Source organism: Dioscorea cayenensis, chromosome 16, assembly GCF_009730915.1.
Source record: "Dioscorea cayenensis subsp. rotundata cultivar TDr96_F1 chromosome 16, TDr96_F1_v2_PseudoChromosome.rev07_lg8_w22 25.fasta, whole genome shotgun sequence".
Taxonomy (NCBI): Eukaryota; Viridiplantae; Streptophyta; class Magnoliopsida; order Dioscoreales; family Dioscoreaceae; genus Dioscorea; species Dioscorea cayenensis.
The window spans coordinates 6,700,874-6,718,927 of record NC_052486.1 but is presented as its reverse complement, the minus strand read 5'-3'; the positions used below and the strand labels follow the sequence as shown (position 1 = coordinate 6,718,927).

Here is an 18,054-nt window from a genome sequence, read left to right as displayed (position 1 = left end):
CATTAATTATTAAACATGTATAACAATAACATATGCAAGATATTAAACATGAAACTCGAATATGGGTCACAACTTACAACAAATGGCAAAATAAGCACATAAGTTACGTACGAGCCAATGGAGGAATCAAATGGACCCTCTGCCTCTACCATGTCAGTGGTGACCTCCACTATCATCGTGACGACATTTTGCTTGAACATCTTGTGTATATTACACATTCGTTGGAAATCATCTTGTGATCCAATACAAGAAATCGTCTTATGCCCGTCCAGAATTAAATATTTTTAAAATCAAATTATCGGCTTCAAGACACCAACGCTTGCATACCTCATCTATCACTGCTTCCCACCCCCTGCAACACCGAAAAGTCCAACACACAACCCTCTTCTTTATACCTCACAATGCAGTGAAGAGAATCCATCCACACCCTGCAAAATAGGTGATACATGTAAACCTGAGTTAGTCATGCATTGAAACTCATTTAGATAACTGCGTCGTTTGCATGCATAAGTCACTCATCGATACAAACAACATGAAACCTAAATATGCCAACCAAAGGTTGCAAACCTGAGAAGACAAACGACGGTGAACTCTAATAGAGCTTCTCCGTCGCCTTCAAATAAACTCGTCAGCTGAACTCTCTCCTTCAAGTTAGACAAACAAGGTAGACAACAACAAGGAGAAAAACATGAGAAGAGACAAAAAAATAAATGGTACGTGCTTCTCCTACAAGTTCCCGTACATATACTCCTTGATCTCGCCCGAAAGAATGATGTGATATGGCGCCAACTTTCCCTCCACGTTGAAGGGCACTTTTGGTATTTTGAGAAAACTTAACGTGAGAAATTAATAGCAGGGATGAAGAAGTAAACGTTTCAAAAAGGAGGGATACCTTGAAGACTGAATTTGTCAGAGGAACTAATTGGTAAACCGAAAAAGTTACAGGGACTAAAAAATAATTTTCCCTATTTTTATTTCTCTAAACTTTCCTTATCTGACCAACGACTGCGGTCTTCTCTTCTGTATCTTCTCCCTTATCTCCTCAGCGCGGAGTCTCTCTGAAACCCAATGGCTGCTGTCGCTGGCTCCGTCTCCGGTTTCTCATGGAGCTCCAATCTTTCTGCCCGGCCTCCACCTCCTCGCCCTTCTCGCGCGCTCCCTCGCGGCTCCTTCGCCGTCCGGAACGCAGTTTCCGTGGAGAAGATATCTTACAAGCTTGACAAGTCCGAGGAGATCTTCAACGCTGCTAAGGTCTCTCTTTGATGCTTATTTTTGTTATTTTCCCTTCAACTTTTTTTACTGTATTTTAATCAAAGATGGAATCTTTGTTCATTGGAATTTGTAGAAGAAATGGTTTATTCGTAATTGAAGCTTGTAAATGATAAATAGCTTGTTTGGCACCAAATATTTGTCAACTGCTCACCATTTTTCTGGCAATTAGTTGTAATGGGTGATTTTTTCCTAGGATTTTTTTTTGGTTGATTATCCAAAAGAGTCCAGCAAATCCCTTCTAGTTTATCTGATAACATATATAGATGATCTGATTGCATTGCTAGAGCCATAGGATTTAAGATGAATCAAAGATAATATCTTTTCTTGTTAACTATATTGCTTTTGGAATGGAAAATTGTTAGTTTGTTGCTTGGTTTTATGTGTGAAGCAGAAGTTGTTCTGTACTAGTTGTGTTGATTTGAAATTTTCCGCAATGTTGATGTGAGCAAGGGACATTCTTTTATGATATATTGCTGGGACATGGTGATAATTTGTCTTTATTAATACTATCGAAGCCATCAGATCTTTTTCAGGCTTATCTTAGATCCACATTTTTTTTTTGTGCATTATTGTGTACCATGTTATTCTCTGAGTTTTCATTGATATCAAACTGGTTACATGCATGCTGGTTGTTTTGTGAAAGCCCAATTGTTGCAAGATCATATCTGCTTTAAGAAAATGTTTTGCAAGATGTGTCTTTCAGTCGAATATCACTTGTAATTTTGAGGTATCACATGCTGTATTGGCTGCCTTCTATAATCATTGAATAAATATTTACATTGCTTGTGGCATTTAAGTGCACATATGACATACTGATTGCAGTCAAACATGATGAACACCATTTCTATGCTATCCTTGTAATATGCGTATGGCCTTCATGCTAGAATACATCATTTCTCTATGGAAACTAAACCTCATAATTCCTGATTTTGATATGCATGCTAGGTCCATGAATTGTGTTGGAATGGTTCACTTCTTTAAGCCTCTCACTTTGAACTTCAAATGGCATTCCCTTTTTCTTTTCTATTTCTCATTGTCTTCTTTGATACATTTCCTAGTAAGTTTTTGACTTAATTGATCAATCGTATATTTACTGATAAGGATTATGTGATGACAGGAGTTGATGCCTGGAGGTGTAAATTCACCTGTCCGTGCCTTCAGATCGGTTGGTGGGCAGCCCATTGTCTTTGACTCTGTTAAGGGTTCTCACATGTGGGATGTTGATGGCAATGAATACATTGACTATGTTGGCTCCTGGGGCCCAGCTATCATTGGCCATGCCGATGATAAGGTGCCATTCTTTAACTGGTTATATCATTTTCATTAATTGCCATAATTAGTTTCACGCAGATGTCACTCTGTTGCTTCAATGGCTTGCTAAAGTCTAAATACTTTCAACCAACTATTTTCCTTATGATTATGGGTAACAAGTATGAGTCAAGAGTTGCTTCTTACGTTTTATGTGCCCTTTGCATTTCTTTCAGATAGGAAGAAGGTATATTTATGGCATACTGACTAAAAAATGGATGTAGGCCCAATGAAAGTTTGCTAATAAGTAGTAGTTGTACACAAAGCCAGAATTAGCCGTCACACACTCTACATCCATCAGAGGAGACTATTTGAGAAACTGTCTTGTCGATATACTCTAGCAAAGATTTGAATTTGTGAATTTTGATTTAAGTTTGGTTATAGAACTAAAGCATTAAATTGCAAGAACTTGCAGTAACTAATTGAAGAAGAGAAATTTCCTGTGGTATTGTATGCGTGCAAGGAAATTCTGTCACTTCAGCTTTGTTGATTATGGTCCTAGATAACGACATGTTTTTGTCATACATCATATAAATCCTGAGTATACATTCTGTTTTTCCATTGTCTCATAAGTACACTTGATAAATCATACATGAAGAGATAAATGTACTCAAGTTTGGGCATTGCATGACTTTTCATTTCCTTTGGGACATAAAGTACAGAAAAAGAAAATTGCTGCTTCTATTATGAAGGGGATACGACATAACAAATCTTAAATATAAATGTGAAAAGTTGGATTGCAACTGCCTCTTTTTTCTTGCATCTCATGCGGCCACTCACATTCATAACCGATGGTTAGTCTCACACTAGTTTCAGTGATTTGGTGCTGCTCAAATGCTTTATAAGAGTAGACCAAATGCACAAACTGTCACCTTAGCTAATATTGCAGTTGTAGTAATATTGGTGAAGTCAGATGGGTGATGTCATCTAATAGATGTAGTGGATCGTAATGACGTAGTATACTGTTGAAACCTTATTATTGGATTTGAACTTTTGAAATTGAAAAGAGCTTCCCTCACTTGGAAGATGATATTGAGAGTAATTTAATTGGTATAACACTGGGATGGAAATTAAATGCAAATATTTGCTTTTCTCTTGTTCAGGTGAATGCTGCATTGATTGAAACTCTGAAGAAAGGCACAAGCTTTGGTGCTCCATGTGTATCAGAGAATGTGCTTGCAGAGATGGTTATTTCAGCTGTTCCTAGCATTGAGATGGTCCGGTTTGTGAACTCAGGAACTGAAGCTTGCATGGGTGCTCTCCGTCTTGCCCGTGCTTTTACCAGCAGACCAAAGATTATCAAATTTGAGGGCTGCTACCATGGCCACGCGGATTCCTTCCTGGTAAAAGCTGGCAGTGGTGTTGCAACCCTTGGCCTCCCTGACTCCCCCGGTGTCCCAAAAGCAGCCACTGCCGATACTCTAACCGCACCCTATAATGACCTTGAAGCAGTAAAGGAACATTTTGCTCACCATAAAGAGGAGATTGCTGCTATATTCATTGAGCCAGTTGTTGGAAATGCTGGCTTCATTGTACCAAAACCAGAATTCCTGAATGGCCTTCGCCAGATAACAAAAGAAGAAGGTGCTCTTCTGATATTTGATGAAGTCATGACTGGTTTTCGCTTGGCTTATGGTGGGGCTCAAGAGTACTTTGGAATAACTCCTGATGTAACAACTCTTGGAAAAGTTATCGGTGGTGGCCTTCCGGTTGGTGCTTACGGTGGCAGGAGGGAAATCATGGAGATGGTGGCTCCCGCTGGGCCAATGTACCAAGCTGGAACCCTGAGTGGTAATCCATTGGCGATGACTGCTGGCATTCACACTCTTACAAGAATAAAGGAACCAGGGTGCTATGAGTACTTGGACAAGATCAGCGGCCAACTTGTCGACGGAATTTTGGATGCAGGAAAGAGGGCTGGCCATGAGATATCTGGAGGTTATATCCGAGGAATGTTCGGAATCTTCTTTACAGCAGGGCCAGTATATAATTTTGAGGATGCGAAGAAGAGTGATACTGCAAAGTTCGCGAGGTTTTATCAGGGCATGTTGGAAGAGGGTGTATACTTAGCCCCCTCACAATTCGAGGCTGGTTTCACAAGCCTAGCTCACACAGCAGAAGATATTGAGAAGACAATTGCTGCTGCTGACAAGGTTTTGCGACGGATTTAACTTGAGTAGAATTTAGCATCTTTTTTGGTTTTTGTCTTCTGTATCTGTCCCCAGTGTTCAGTTTACTTGTATGTTAGTATTCCGGCTTATCTGCTGCAAATCCTTTTGTAATATTGACTATTATTGTGAGTGTTGTACTGAAAGCCATCTCTGGTTTCTGATGGTGGTACTGGGTTAATGTAATCTTGTAGGAAATACATGCATCGTCTATCATGAAATTGTATTTAATGGGACGGTGAAGATTGAAATTTGGCATTGTGGAGATTGAGATTGGTAAGCAGATTTAACAGGTGATGATATTTTTTTTTTATTGCCAGGGTGAGTGGTTAGGCTATTAAGATAGGCAGGGGTATGCACAAGTTTCGCTAGAGAAATGGAGTGGCATATATATATATATAGGTGTTGGAATTATTTGTGCATAATCATTATTTATATTTTTAGAAATATACTCCCACCTATAATTCAAACTCGTTTTCGTAAGTGATTCGAACTCGGATTACTTGTGAAAGGTTCTAATTGGATTCAACAATTAATAGATTACTTGTTTGCTGGTAACAGATTATGATATTGATGAACAAGAAATTAATGAATGTTTTATGAATTAATTCAACAAGTTATGGATAAATATGATACAAACGTAGGTGTAAAATTCACAAATTTTCATAGAATAATGTATATATAAAAGTCAAAATTTTATGAATATTTTATTTGTATTTATAACCATAATTTATCTTACAATTAATCTAAACACACATTAGAGCGTTTTAGATGCGGTGAAACAAATGTTAAACATATCCCTAGCACACTAAACTGATGAAATCGTACGGTAGATATCCATTCGTAGCAACACAAACGATTATGGATTTGATTTTTTTTTTTTTCAAAGTATTAAATTAGATTGTTTTTTATTATGGGTCTGAAATTCAATTTAAATTAAAATGATTACTTAATTTTAATTTTGTTTTATCAGTGATTATTCTAGAGATTTTGACTTATTTTTTCGATGATATAAATGATGGAAATTTTTTATCAACATATGCATGATATAATGTCCATTCAATTGGTAATTCCATCACATATATTAATAAAATTTTTAATATTAGATCATTAAAAAAATAGAATAATTTTTTAAAAAAACCATTTAGTAAAATAAAAATAACCATTTAGTGTGAAATAAAATTAAAGGGAGATGATTTTGATTCAAATTGAAATATTTACATCAAAATTAGCCATAACACTTTGAAAAAAAATTTAATTAAACAATTACGCGAGATAAATTTTTTGGTAGGTCACTAAGTTTTGAATTTTTTCCTTTCCGGTTACAAGTTTTAATTTGTATCATAAACGTTGCTCAAATTTGATTTTATTTCATTTGGAGGTTACCTGCGAGTTACCACATCCATGCTGTTGACATGGATGCCGGAAAAAACAGGGTCAGCATAATTCGTCACCTCCACAGTCTAAGATGAAGCCTCCACGTCAGCCGGCTTGTCCACGTCAGCAGACTTGTCCACGTCAGCAGAGTTTGGTAAACATTTTGATATTAAATGAAAATTTAGTGACCGAAATGAAATAACAAGGGTTAGGGTTAAGGTTAGGATAGCCGACCTGCGTGGACAAATATGCTGATGTGGATAGGCCGGCTGACGTGAAGGCTCCATCTCAGACTGAGGACGTGGCGAGCTGTGCTGACTGTATTTTTTCCAGCATCCACGTCAGCAGTATGGATGTGGTCACTCACGTATAACCTCCGGTGAAACGAAATCAAACTTGAGTAATATTTATTATACAAATTAAAATTTGATAACCGAGGAAAAAAAAAATAAAAAACTAGTGACATATAAAAAAATTAATCCCGCGATCAGATCGGGGAGAAGCCCAACCGCATCCTCGAGGGAAGAAAGATCGCCATGGACGCAGAGATCGCCGGAGCCACGGCGGAGACTCGCGATTGGTCGGAGATGACTCCCGTTCTCCTCGTCAACGTGTTCCGCAGGCTCAGTTTGGAGGATCGGTGGCGAGGTGTGATGTTTGCTTGCAAGACATGGCTGGAAGCCGCCAGAGACCCTGCGCTCTTCGAATCATTCGATCTCGAGCCCTTCTTTGGTAGATTTTCCGATGCGGCCACTTGGTGGACGCCGGCTTTCCAGCGCCGGGTAGACTCGATGGTTCGGTTGGTTGCTGTTGTTGGGGGGCCGACGTTGAGGACAGTGAGAGTCCGGCACTGTTCCGATCGGGCTCTTGAACTCGTCGCTGAGAGGTTGGTTGAATTTCGTGGTTTTTATTTGAAGGTTGGGTTTTGATTTTTTGCTTCTTTTAGGCTGTGATTTGGATTTTGCTTGCGAGTTATTTGTTATTTAGTTGTGACGTCTGTTGAGTTTTCACCTGATTGTTGGGATTTGAGAAGTGGTGTTCCATTTTGTGGATTTCGTGACCTGAATTCGAGTTTCTTGGGATAAAGTTTTGATTTTGATGAGCATTTCTGAGTTTTTTTTAATAAATTTGGATTTTGATTGCTAATTTTCCATGTTATTTGTTTATGAGCTTTATTATCTTTTCTTTTGATTATTAGGATTTTTAAATTGGATTTTGGTTTCATGGATTTATGATCTGATTAAAGTTTCTCTCGAGGAAGCTTTGTTTTTCTATTGGAATTCCCGAGTTATTTGATTGTTGCAATTTCATAATTTTGGTTTATTTAATTCAGTCTTCATGGATGGTTGATTTCTAAGTGTTTAGGGGCACATATATGTTCCATTTATCATTAATTTCTTTGCAAAAATCTCATGTCTACCCTAAATTTCCTCCATAAAATTTTAGTTTTATATATTGTAAATTTTTTTCTATCATTTGCGTGTGTTGTTAGTGATGCTCATAATGTTATTGATAGTGAATTGAGAATGCGCTACTTACAATATAGCTGAAAGTTGAATATTTGTCTAATATTGACTTTATGCAACTGATCGGAATTATTGAGCTAATGTGATCATATAGCAATTTCAGTAAATGCATCAATAAAAGTGGGAAATGTTCTGAGACGTTGAATGAGAAAAGATTAGATATGATAGGTTGTGGGAGATGGCAATTTTTAGAACTATATAGAATGCAATAATAAAGTTAATAATAAGTTGCAATTAGGATGTAGAGGTTTTATTTGATGCATGATCCATTACTTATACGATTGAGAGAGAATTTATCTAGATAGTTTAATTGATGGGAAGAACAGAAAATTGGATTGTTTAATTTAATCAACTTCTCCAATATAGATTCTTCAGTCAACATATCTAGATAGTCTTACATGTTATTATGATTGAGAGAATTTATCTGGTATTGCGAACCGTTACTGAGATAGAACATAAGTGCACTGTAATCATATAGCTATGTAGGTAATCAAGTAAGAGATGGAAAATGATATATTATTTTTCTAATTAAGATGTGATTGGACTATATGTAATTATGATCCTATTATCATACAGCTTGTATTGACACTTAGTTGATTTGACCTGATCAAGTTAGATTTTGTGGAAACCTTAACTTTCTAAATTCAAACAAAGGAGTCCTAAGTTACATTGGGACTATATAACATGCATCCCATTCCTGCTGAAATCTTGACAAAGTGAAGCTCTTACAAGTTTGAGAATGCATCACTTGATGGAAAATTAAACAATTTATAATAGGTTTTTCTTCTTCATTCTCTTCATGTCCATCTATCTCTAACCATTAGCGATTCCTCTTAAACTTTTCTACATTCAATAATAATAAAAAAAAATTCTGGATAGAAGAATCCAAATCTGTTTGTTGCCCTTTTCTTTTTTCCTGACTTTTTTGTTTTAAACTGTACAAGTTTTAAATATATTGAAGGACTAATTTTCTTTTATCTGGGATTATGCAAAATTAAATTTCTAAAATTGTATTTCATTTTCAATTAATACATATGTGGTTGTTTTTTGATTGGGATGTTCAATTGCTACTTGATTTTGCACACTGAACAGCGTGTGTTTACATATGATCTTACGCAATAATTGAAAAGCATGAAAATTTCGGGGCTAAAGATCCAGGTGAGTCCATTGTTATATTTCCCTTCTTGAGTACTTACATGGTTTTCTTCACTCTTGAAATGCTTTGCACAAAAAATCAACTCTTAACCAATCCATGCTTATCTTCTGTTGATTTTGATTTAAAATCTATAGTGATTTATTTATTTATTTGACATTTGATGCATTTGAAACATTTAATTTTTGGTCTCCTGATAATATATTATGGTTTTCTCATGATTTTTTACATTTATTCATATTCCATTTCTTTCTAGTACTCCACACCCTTTTCTGAAATTTTGAGGAAGTGTAGTTATTGAATATCTTTGATAGGTTGACTGTGTTTCCTATCCTATTAAAAGTAAGTATCCCATTTCACTATTTAACAGGTTGGAAGTATTTAAAAAATTGTTTATGTTTACATGTCTTGTATAAAAAGGAAATACCTTCTTATGGATATTGTACTCTTTCAACTTATAAATTTTATCTGCTGGATTCTTTTTTTGACAATGTTCTTTTTGTTTCGTAGTCTTGAACAGAAATTTAATATCCTATATACTTCATTTCATGTTCTACTAAAGTTTTCTGAATATTCACAATTTAACCTTGGTTTAGTAATGAAATATTTATGTTTTGGAATTCGCAGGTGCCCTAATCTTGAGATTCTTTCAGTGAAAAATTCCCAAAGTGTTACTGACACATCTATGATCAAGATTGCACTTGGATGTCATATGCTTACCGAATTGGATATAAGCAGCTGTTATGAAATTTCTTACAAGTCACTTGAGTTAATTGGTCAAAATTGCCCTAATCTGACAGTTCTCAAGAGAAACCTATTGAACTGGCTTGACCCTTCACAACATGCAGGTATAGTTCCTGATGACTATATCAATGCATGCCCTCAAGATGGAGATAGGGAGGCTTTGGTTATTGCAAAGTTCATGCCTAAACTCAAACACCTTGAACTCCGCTTCTCCAAACTGTTCATCAATGGTCTGATTTCAATTTCTGAAGGATGTACGGATATAGAAACACTTGATCTGTTTGGGTGTGTGAACCTGACAAGCAGGGCATTGGATCAAACATCGAAAAATATGAAAAATCTGAAGGTACTTGTGAGGCCAAATTTTTACATTCCAAGATCAGTCTTCCATACGGAAAGATATGGACATTGGCGATTGTATGATGAAAGGTTTCAGACCAATGTGTTTCAGATCTGATCGAGCTTGGAAAACAGTTACCATGTCTTGTTCAACAATTAATCTCTTTGACAATGGAAACAGGTAACAACTATACTTTCACTCACAAGTGATATATATATATGATGATCAGCCAAAGCACACTACTGTTGTAGAGTTTGATGTGCTTGGTGTGAAATAGAATATGTTGTTCCAGTACCATATATATAATATGTATTCCTCTGCAACTCATTACTATGAAATACTGGTTGTTTTCTGGTAAAGCCACGATCGTCAACATTCATCATGCTTTCTTGGGCTATTGTTTATCTGATCATTTTTTTTTCTGACTGTGATCTTCTATCATTTGATTGGTGGCATCATTTTGTCAAATCTGATAAGAAAGTAAATGCTATTTATACTTCTTAGACATTATAAAACTGTTTGGGTTTTTGAATTCATTTCATATTAGCATGTCCTATTATTGGTAGATTGAAATGTTTAGAGACCTTAATTTATGTTGATTGAGGAAAAGTAATGTCTTCATAATGTGTTTGAAGTTGTACTGATGCTTTAGGTCTAATATTTACTTTTTCTGAAAAATCATATTTTATATTGGATTTAGGGGCCGTTTGGTTCGTGGTAATGATATATTACTACATAACAAGATTACCATGGTAATATGAGTGAGAATATTATATGGTTAAGAATATTGCGGTAATTTGATATGACCATATTTGGTTGGGAACTCTTATTACTAGGAATAGTTGATTATCGTGTTTGGTTGTCATGGTAATTAATTTGCTAAAATATAAAAAGTTATAAGATTACCACGGTAATCCAAGATAGACACCGAATTTGGTGGTAATAGGATTATCAACTTTCTTGGTAATATTTATAAGTTGGTAATGTGATATTACCATCCAGATTATCACCAGTGCAATGCCAAACGTGGTAATATTTTTTGATTACCATGTAACAAGTGGTAATCTTTCTACATTACCGGGAACCAAACGACCTCTTAGTCTTTTATCTGAAACCCCTGTTTTATTATGTCACATAATTAGAGATTCATACACTGATTAGAACTTCCGATTTTTATTATTTGAGGTGGCAATATATCGTAGAAAATTTGAACTGTTTGCTATGTGAACTTTAATTTACTTGGATTTGATTAAAACATTTGAGTATGCATTTCGATATTTGCTTGAAAATAGATGTGGGACTCTTTTATAAACCTGTTGTATTTTGGGCTAATATCCTTATTGTCATGGTCAATATTGATAGAAGTTCTATAAATTATATTTAAATATATGGATTTATCAAAGCAAATGTAGCTACTATTGCAATTTTTCACACACACATACACACACAAACTATTTGTATATATATTTATATTGCCTTGTTGTGATGGGTTAAATTCTTGTTAGGAATTTTGATTGAATGAAAATAAAAGATAAAAAGAAGAAATATTTTGGTTTTGTTTGTCTTTTGGGTGTTAGGTGAAGATCAACATGTAATGGATTTCAAGATCAACAGAGTAAACAATCAAAGGAATGAACAGATCTATAATTCTCAACATTGGGATCTTCAGAAATCAAGCTGAGAAATACTCATTCATGAATAGAATTTCAGAGTAATTTCTAAGTTCACAACATCAACACAGTTCATCATCCAAAAAAAGTTTAATTGCTGTACAAGTCTTTATAATTGTGTATTTTATGCCTTTTAGCCCTTCTAATACTTTTAGATACAATTAAGTCTTCATATTTGGTCGAGTTGAGTCGTTTTAGTTCATGATAATATTTTTAGTTACAATTAAGTCCTTGTATTTTACACTTGTCAATCTGCACCGCGGGCTAGAATGACCCAATTCGACTAAATATAAAGACTTAATTGTACTTAAAAATATTGCAAGAACTAAAAGGCAGAAAGTATACAATTACAGGAACTTGTACAATAATTAAACCTCCATAAAATAAGCTAATAAGAACTTCAATAAGGAAGTTATCAGTCTCTTAACAAGAACAATAAGCATCAACAATGAGAAAAAGATAAACTGCCTTTTCTCGCAACAATCTATTTTTTTTATAATTCTTTTTTGCCTCATGATAAGCTTACGCAGTCCATTTATATAATACATATCCTGAGGAATCATGACACAACACTTTAGGATGAAGTTATTTTTTTTAAATTATGTTCTGCTTTACCGTTAATTTTTATCATTCTATTTTTTAAATATTTAATATGATTTTTATATTTTATATTTTATATTTGTTTTCATCTTTGAAAGTGATTTTGGGTGGCATTTATAAGGATCCAAAATATATATCAGTTGACCGGTGCAAAATATAATTATCTTATTCATTTGTCAAGGTGTCAAGTCGGCCTTGCTACCTACGGAACTCATTCTGTCTCTTTATTATCTTTCCTCTCCCTCTCAGTGTGAGTAATTAAATAGTTTTTTAATACAATAAATTTTAATACAGTATGTAAGTGGAAAAATCAATTAAGATTTTAAAATTATATTCATGTATATATATAGAAAGTGTTCTCTGGATTTTGACGGCTGAGATTGTTTCAGTTAGTGTGCTCATATTGAGTTAATCTATGAACGTTGCATAGAGGATCGAATCATATATATATATATATATATATATATATGAACAAAATTGATATTATATAACAATAGAGTTGATCCAAGTGGAACTAGTAAGGTAAATATCTTGGGTGGGTACTATATTATAGTTATTTTTCATTTTGAGCATCTAACTTCAAGTTGTATTATTTTGGTCACTCAACTTTAATTAATGCTCACTAGGAGGGTATCAACGGGATTCCAAAAATAATTTGATGACATATACGTCACATTTGTCAAGCCAACACCAATTTACTGTGTAATCTATATACGCAGACATCACATGTGACTGAAAGGGTTACATGGCCACTCTTATTGACACAACACATGCCGAACAACTAATCAATAAGAGTGTCCGTGTGGCTTTCTTTAATGACATGACATAGCAAACTGATGTTGACATGACAAATCCTGTGTGTATGTTATCAAATTCTCCCCGAAATACTTTTGGTACCCTCTCGGTGAACACAAATTAAACTGGGTGATTAAAATGAAATAGATTGAAGTTTGATGCTCAAAATGAAAGATGACCATAGTATGGTATGCACTCAAAAATTTACTCGGAACTAATAAATTTGGATTTGTCAAGCAAGTAGTTTTGAATTCAATTTTTCTTTTTTCCTTTTCCTTTTCCTTTTTTTATACATAATGGTTTTAGTATCTTACCTATACTAGTTTAAGTTTATTGCTCTTAGCAAATCAACGCATTAAAGACTTAAAAATTAAAAACTATATATAAATGAGTGACTATGTTTAAAACTTAAAAGTAATTGTATTAAATAGTATTCAAATGCACCTCCACAATAAAAGAGTGATATTTTGAATCCCTCCCACCTTAATGGTTCAGAATTTGTGGTTTATCTACATTTATAAAAAAAAACATTCAAGTAAAACTTTTTTAAAAAAGATTTATCACATAAATACCTCTTAAATCTTAAAATTATTACAACTTATATATAAATGAATAACTGATTTGCCTTTAATTAACTTTATTAAATAGTTTTTAAATAAAATATGAGAAAGTATCATTATATATATATATATATATATATTTATTTATTTAAAACCTTAAAATAAAAAATAACTATTATGAATGGCACTCTCAAAGGGAAGGATCCATGTAGCCCACCAAAATAGTTGGGAGATTTGTTATTATTATTGTTGATATACCATATATTGCAATTCGTAATCTAGGAATGTCCTTAGTTATCAATCCTAGAGACGTCCCTATCACACCAATTGGATTTTTATCCAATGGCTGTGATCTTTTTCCTTGTTTCCACACATAGGAAACCTTTCTCTAATTTTTCCCCTTGTTTCCACAAACAAGAATCTTTTATCTTCTCCTCCAAACATTCAAGAATCCTTTCCCTCTTTGCTTTCCTTGCATTGAGAGGCCATCCTCTCCACCGAGCCTACCCCACACTGCGAGGACATCCACTCATTAAAAAAATAATAAAAAAAATTCAAATCTATTTTTTAATCCCGATGAGAGGGTTAGTAACCTTATCATTTTTTTTAAAGAAAATCTAAATTACTAACCCTGATGGTGGTGCTAGTAACCTGCATCATTAATAAAAATAAAACTTGAATATGGAGGGTGGTGGAGTGAAGGACGGTGAAGAAAGAACGGTGAAAAATGATGAATTGAATGGAGGGTAGCCCAGGTTTCCCCGGAACATAACATTCAAAACATAAACGTATTATATTAATCACATTAAAAAACATTGGACCGTCATCAAAGAGGATCGGCGGAGAAGCTAGGTGTGGGGTGATATTGGAGTGACAGGCAAACAGAACTGGCTATAATTGGAGAAATGATATGAAGCTGGGCAGATGGTTGAGGTCGTCAAGGACAAGTTGATGGAGGGATTGGTTTCGATGTTGGTGTTGACGAGCTTAATTTTTAGGTTGGATTTGGTGGCCATAGTAATGTTGGCGGAGCTCTTGATTGGATGCTGGGTAAAGGACGGAGGGGATGGGGCAAGGGTTATGGGTGTTGAAGATGCCATGTATAGGAAAAGGGGAAAGGCTTACAACTATTAGATTATCTAATGACTACGGTTGGGACATCCATAAATTTAAAATTTAGGGACATCCCTAGATGACTAGCCTTATATATATATATATATATATATATGCATGTGTCTAGTGACACGTCCAAATATGTATGTAAACCGCAAGTGCACGGGTGTCGAAGTAATAATACCCTGGTGAGAGGGTAGTGGAATCCTCAGGGAATAGTGCTTAGAACCACCAAGATTGCTATTTAACTAGAATGAAAATATGTTGAAAGTGATGTGGAAACAAACTCAATGCAAATAAAAATAAGAAAAGATAAAGGAGGCGCAAGTGAAAGATAGGAAAGTCAATCGACGATAAATGGGTACCCGGATATTGCTCCGCCTAGGACAATCATTTCAAGTACAAGAACCCTCTATTATGCTTCCTAATCAATGCAAGTGAGTCGTGGAAATCCTTAATTACATAGTCCCAAATCTAAGGTCAACTATGGCTAACTCTATACATGTCCTGGAGGAGAGATTGAATAACCTCTCAACCTCGCACTCGCATAGAATTGCAATAAGTTCTAGGGATTCCAAGTGATAAATCTCTTCCTAATTGTAGACCTAACCCTTTGGTCCAGTTGAAGGTCCCTAACCACAATTAAGCCCTAGATACTAAGATCACTTCTGCGCTTTACTCCATTGCACCCGCAACTAAGCCCCAGCGGAAGGTCATCCCTTAGACCATTCACTCTATTGTGGCTGCAAAGAACTCGAGGAACGGAGGTAGAATCTAACACATCGGAGGGGAAAGGGGACGCTCCTATACCTCTCGACTCACTCTCTCAACCCTCTCCAACCTAGCTTTGTCTAACACTCGTGGTGTGTCACTCACTCACAAGGTTACCAACAAGAACTCTCAACCCTAGTGTCACTCTAGGGGAGTATTCACACAATCAAGCATTGAAGGTTGGAACTCACAATAAACATAAATTAATTGAAAGCATAATAAAGAGATTCAAAGAAATGAATACATCCTAGGGTTAACAAATACCCAAGTACCCACTAGAGCTTTAGCTCTCCATGGAGCAAAATACAATAGATAATGAAATCAAAAGTATAGAGATGCAATCCATGAATGAAAACCCACTTGTGTTCGTGTCAAAGGTCTTGTGGATCGGCCGCGTCTTCTTCAAAGGTCCCCTCGTCAAACCTAGGGCACACCTCGCCGGATCGGTGCAGACGAAAGCGCCCCCAATAGCTCTCTCCCGAAGGAAACATGGTGTCGAAGGCCGTCAAACCTCTCCAAAGCCTTGCCAAAACCTCTCCAAACCCTAGCCGCCGGCGCCTCCACAGATGGGGAAAGATGGAAGAAAAGATGGAGAAAAGAATGTTGAAATAGGGGCTGAATCGGCTTTAAATAGGGTTGGAATCGGGGATCCACACGCCCCTGTGGACGCCCCTGTGGATTTTTCACACGGGCGTGTGGATTCTCTATTCTGCAGCTTTCTCGGCCGGCTGTGAACAGTGCTGCTATAGTACTTTACTATAGTGCTATGCTACAGTATCCGCCTGAAATACTTCCCGAATCCATACTTTCATCGAGGTAACACAAACGGGAACACGTTCACGTCGTGGATCGCTTTGCTTCTTCAATGATGGAAAAGTTGGTGGAGATCTTGTTCTATATGCATAAGTCAGAATGCTTGAGTATGACTGCCCTTGTGCCCCTCCAAATGGTTGTGCTCACTCAAATACGAGGAGGTTGGCACACACTCTAGCATCTCACACCCGACCTATGTCTTCGCGTTTGAACCTTAGCAAGATTTCCTCCAAAATCGGTGCAGTATGATCCACATTGGCTTCTTTCTTTCATAATCGGCCTCACAACCCTACCTGCATAAAAGTAACATAAAAACACACATATTAGTGTAAAAACCAGAGAAAGGTAATGCTTAACATAAGGAAAGAATGCTTCGCATTCATATTGCACAGGCACCTATCATCTAGCTAACAACCTCTTGGTTTATTGGTACTAGATAAACGTATAAGGAGAGGGGTTAATAGGGTGCTTGGTCATTGGACTGGTAAATATCTTAAGTGGGTACCATACTATGGTTATTTTTCATTTTGAGCATCAACCTTCAATTTGAATCATTTTGGTCACACAATTTTAATTTGTATTCATTAGGAGGGTACCAAGAGGATTTCTAGGAGAATTTGATGACATATATGTCGGATTTTCTATGTTAATATCAATTTGTCACTCCATCTGCATATGTGCGCATGACAAATCATCAAAGAGGGCCACGTGACCACTCTTATTGACATGGCACATGCCACGTCATCTGAGTGAACTAGTCAATAAGAAATGTCACTCTTTGATGATGTCGCATATCCACATATGTAGATGACTCGTGAATTGATGCTGACGTGGTAAATTCTGCATATATATAATCAAGTTCTCCTTGAAACCCCCTTGGTACCCTCCAGGTGAATATAAATTAAAATTGGGTGACCAAAATGATACAAATTGAATTTCAATGATCAAAAGGAAAAATGACCATAGTATGATGATCACCCAAAAAATTTACCGGTCCCAGACTATAATATAATTAGGGGTGAGCAAAAAAATCCAGATCTGATGATCCGATCCGATATCTGATTTTTTAACCCAAACTTTTTTTGGGTACTCGATTTGAAAAAAAAGGGTCGGGTACCCGATCCGAATTTTTTAGATAAAAATAGGGTCAGATCTGGGTTAGGAGAAATTAAAAATCGGGTATCCCAATCCGATCTGGTTTTTAATTTATATTATATTCTACCATGAAGTTAGTTGAAACTAGAAAACATATGGTTTTTCCACTGGTTCATCACCTTATTGAATTGGTTTTGATCTTATCAATAGTAACGATATCAATTGCCACCGGAGCTTATTCTGACACTTTATTATCTTTCCTCTCCCTCTTTGTGTGCCTAATTAAATAGTTTTTTTTTTATACAAGTTTTAGTACATCATGTAAGTGGAAAAATCAATTAAAATTTTAAATTATATTCATGTATATATATATGAACAAAATTGATATTATATATCAATAGTGTTGATCCAAGTGGAAGTGGTGAAGTAGTAAATTTGGTTTTGTTAAGCAAGTTGTTTTGAATTCGATTTATATATATAGAGCTTTTAGTATCTTTCTTATACTAGTTTAAGCTTGTTGCTCTTAGCAAATCAATGCATTAAAGACTTAAAAAAAAAAGTAAAAACTATATATAAATGAGTGACTATGATTAAAATTGATGGTATTAAATAGTATTTAAATACCACCTCCACAATAAAAAGAGTGATAGTCATTTTTCTTCCAAGCCAAAGTTAAGATTGAATCCCTCCCACCTTAATGGTTGAAGGTTTGTGGTTTATCTACATTTATAAGAAAAATATTTATAAAA

The 18,054-nt window shown here is 35.4% G+C and overlaps 2 protein-coding genes across 2 annotated transcripts; both read left to right on the top strand.

The window, feature by feature from the left end:
- The first annotated feature begins 1,008 nt into the window (after positions 1-1,008).
- Positions 1,009-5,006, top strand: LOC120279473 (glutamate-1-semialdehyde 2,1-aminomutase, chloroplastic-like). Its single transcript, XM_039286409.1, has 3 exons — positions 1,009-1,251; positions 2,390-2,563; positions 3,684-5,006. The coding sequence occupies exons 1-3, from the start codon at positions 1,069-1,071 to the stop codon at positions 4,749-4,751; spliced, it is 1,425 nt and encodes a 474-aa protein (XP_039142343.1). The 5' UTR covers positions 1,009-1,068; the 3' UTR covers positions 4,752-5,006.
- Positions 5,007-6,592: 1,586 nt separating this feature from the next.
- On the top strand, positions 6,593-10,309 carry LOC120279495 (F-box protein SKIP1-like). The gene is made up of 2 exons (XM_039286426.1): positions 6,593-7,011; positions 9,432-10,309. Exons 1-2 carry the CDS (start codon positions 6,662-6,664, stop codon positions 10,003-10,005), a joined length of 924 nt encoding a protein of 307 aa, XP_039142360.1. The 5' UTR covers positions 6,593-6,661; the 3' UTR covers positions 10,006-10,309.
- The last annotated feature ends 7,745 nt before the right edge of the window (positions 10,310-18,054 follow it).

What these genes read in the sequence shown, in the direction of transcription:
- LOC120279495 (XM_039286426.1), top strand. Translation starts at nt 6,662, where the DNA reads ATGGACGCAGAGATCGCCGGAGCCACGGCGGAGACTCGCGATTGGTCG. An exon ending in CTTGAACTCGTCGCTGAGAG is followed by an intron (nt 7,012 to 9,431) that starts GTTGGTTGAATT and finishes TGGAATTCGCAG; the next exon opens with GTGCCCTAATCTTGAGATTC.
- LOC120279473 (XM_039286409.1), top strand. Translation starts at nt 1,069, where the DNA reads ATGGCTGCTGTCGCTGGCTCCGTCTCCGGTTTCTCATGGAGCTCCAAT. An exon ending in AGATCTTCAACGCTGCTAAG is followed by an intron (nt 1,252 to 2,389) that starts GTCTCTCTTTGA and finishes ATGTGATGACAG; the next exon opens with GAGTTGATGCCTGGAGGTGT. An exon ending in TTGGCCATGCCGATGATAAG is followed by an intron (nt 2,564 to 3,683) that starts GTGCCATTCTTT and finishes TCTCTTGTTCAG; the next exon opens with GTGAATGCTGCATTGATTGA.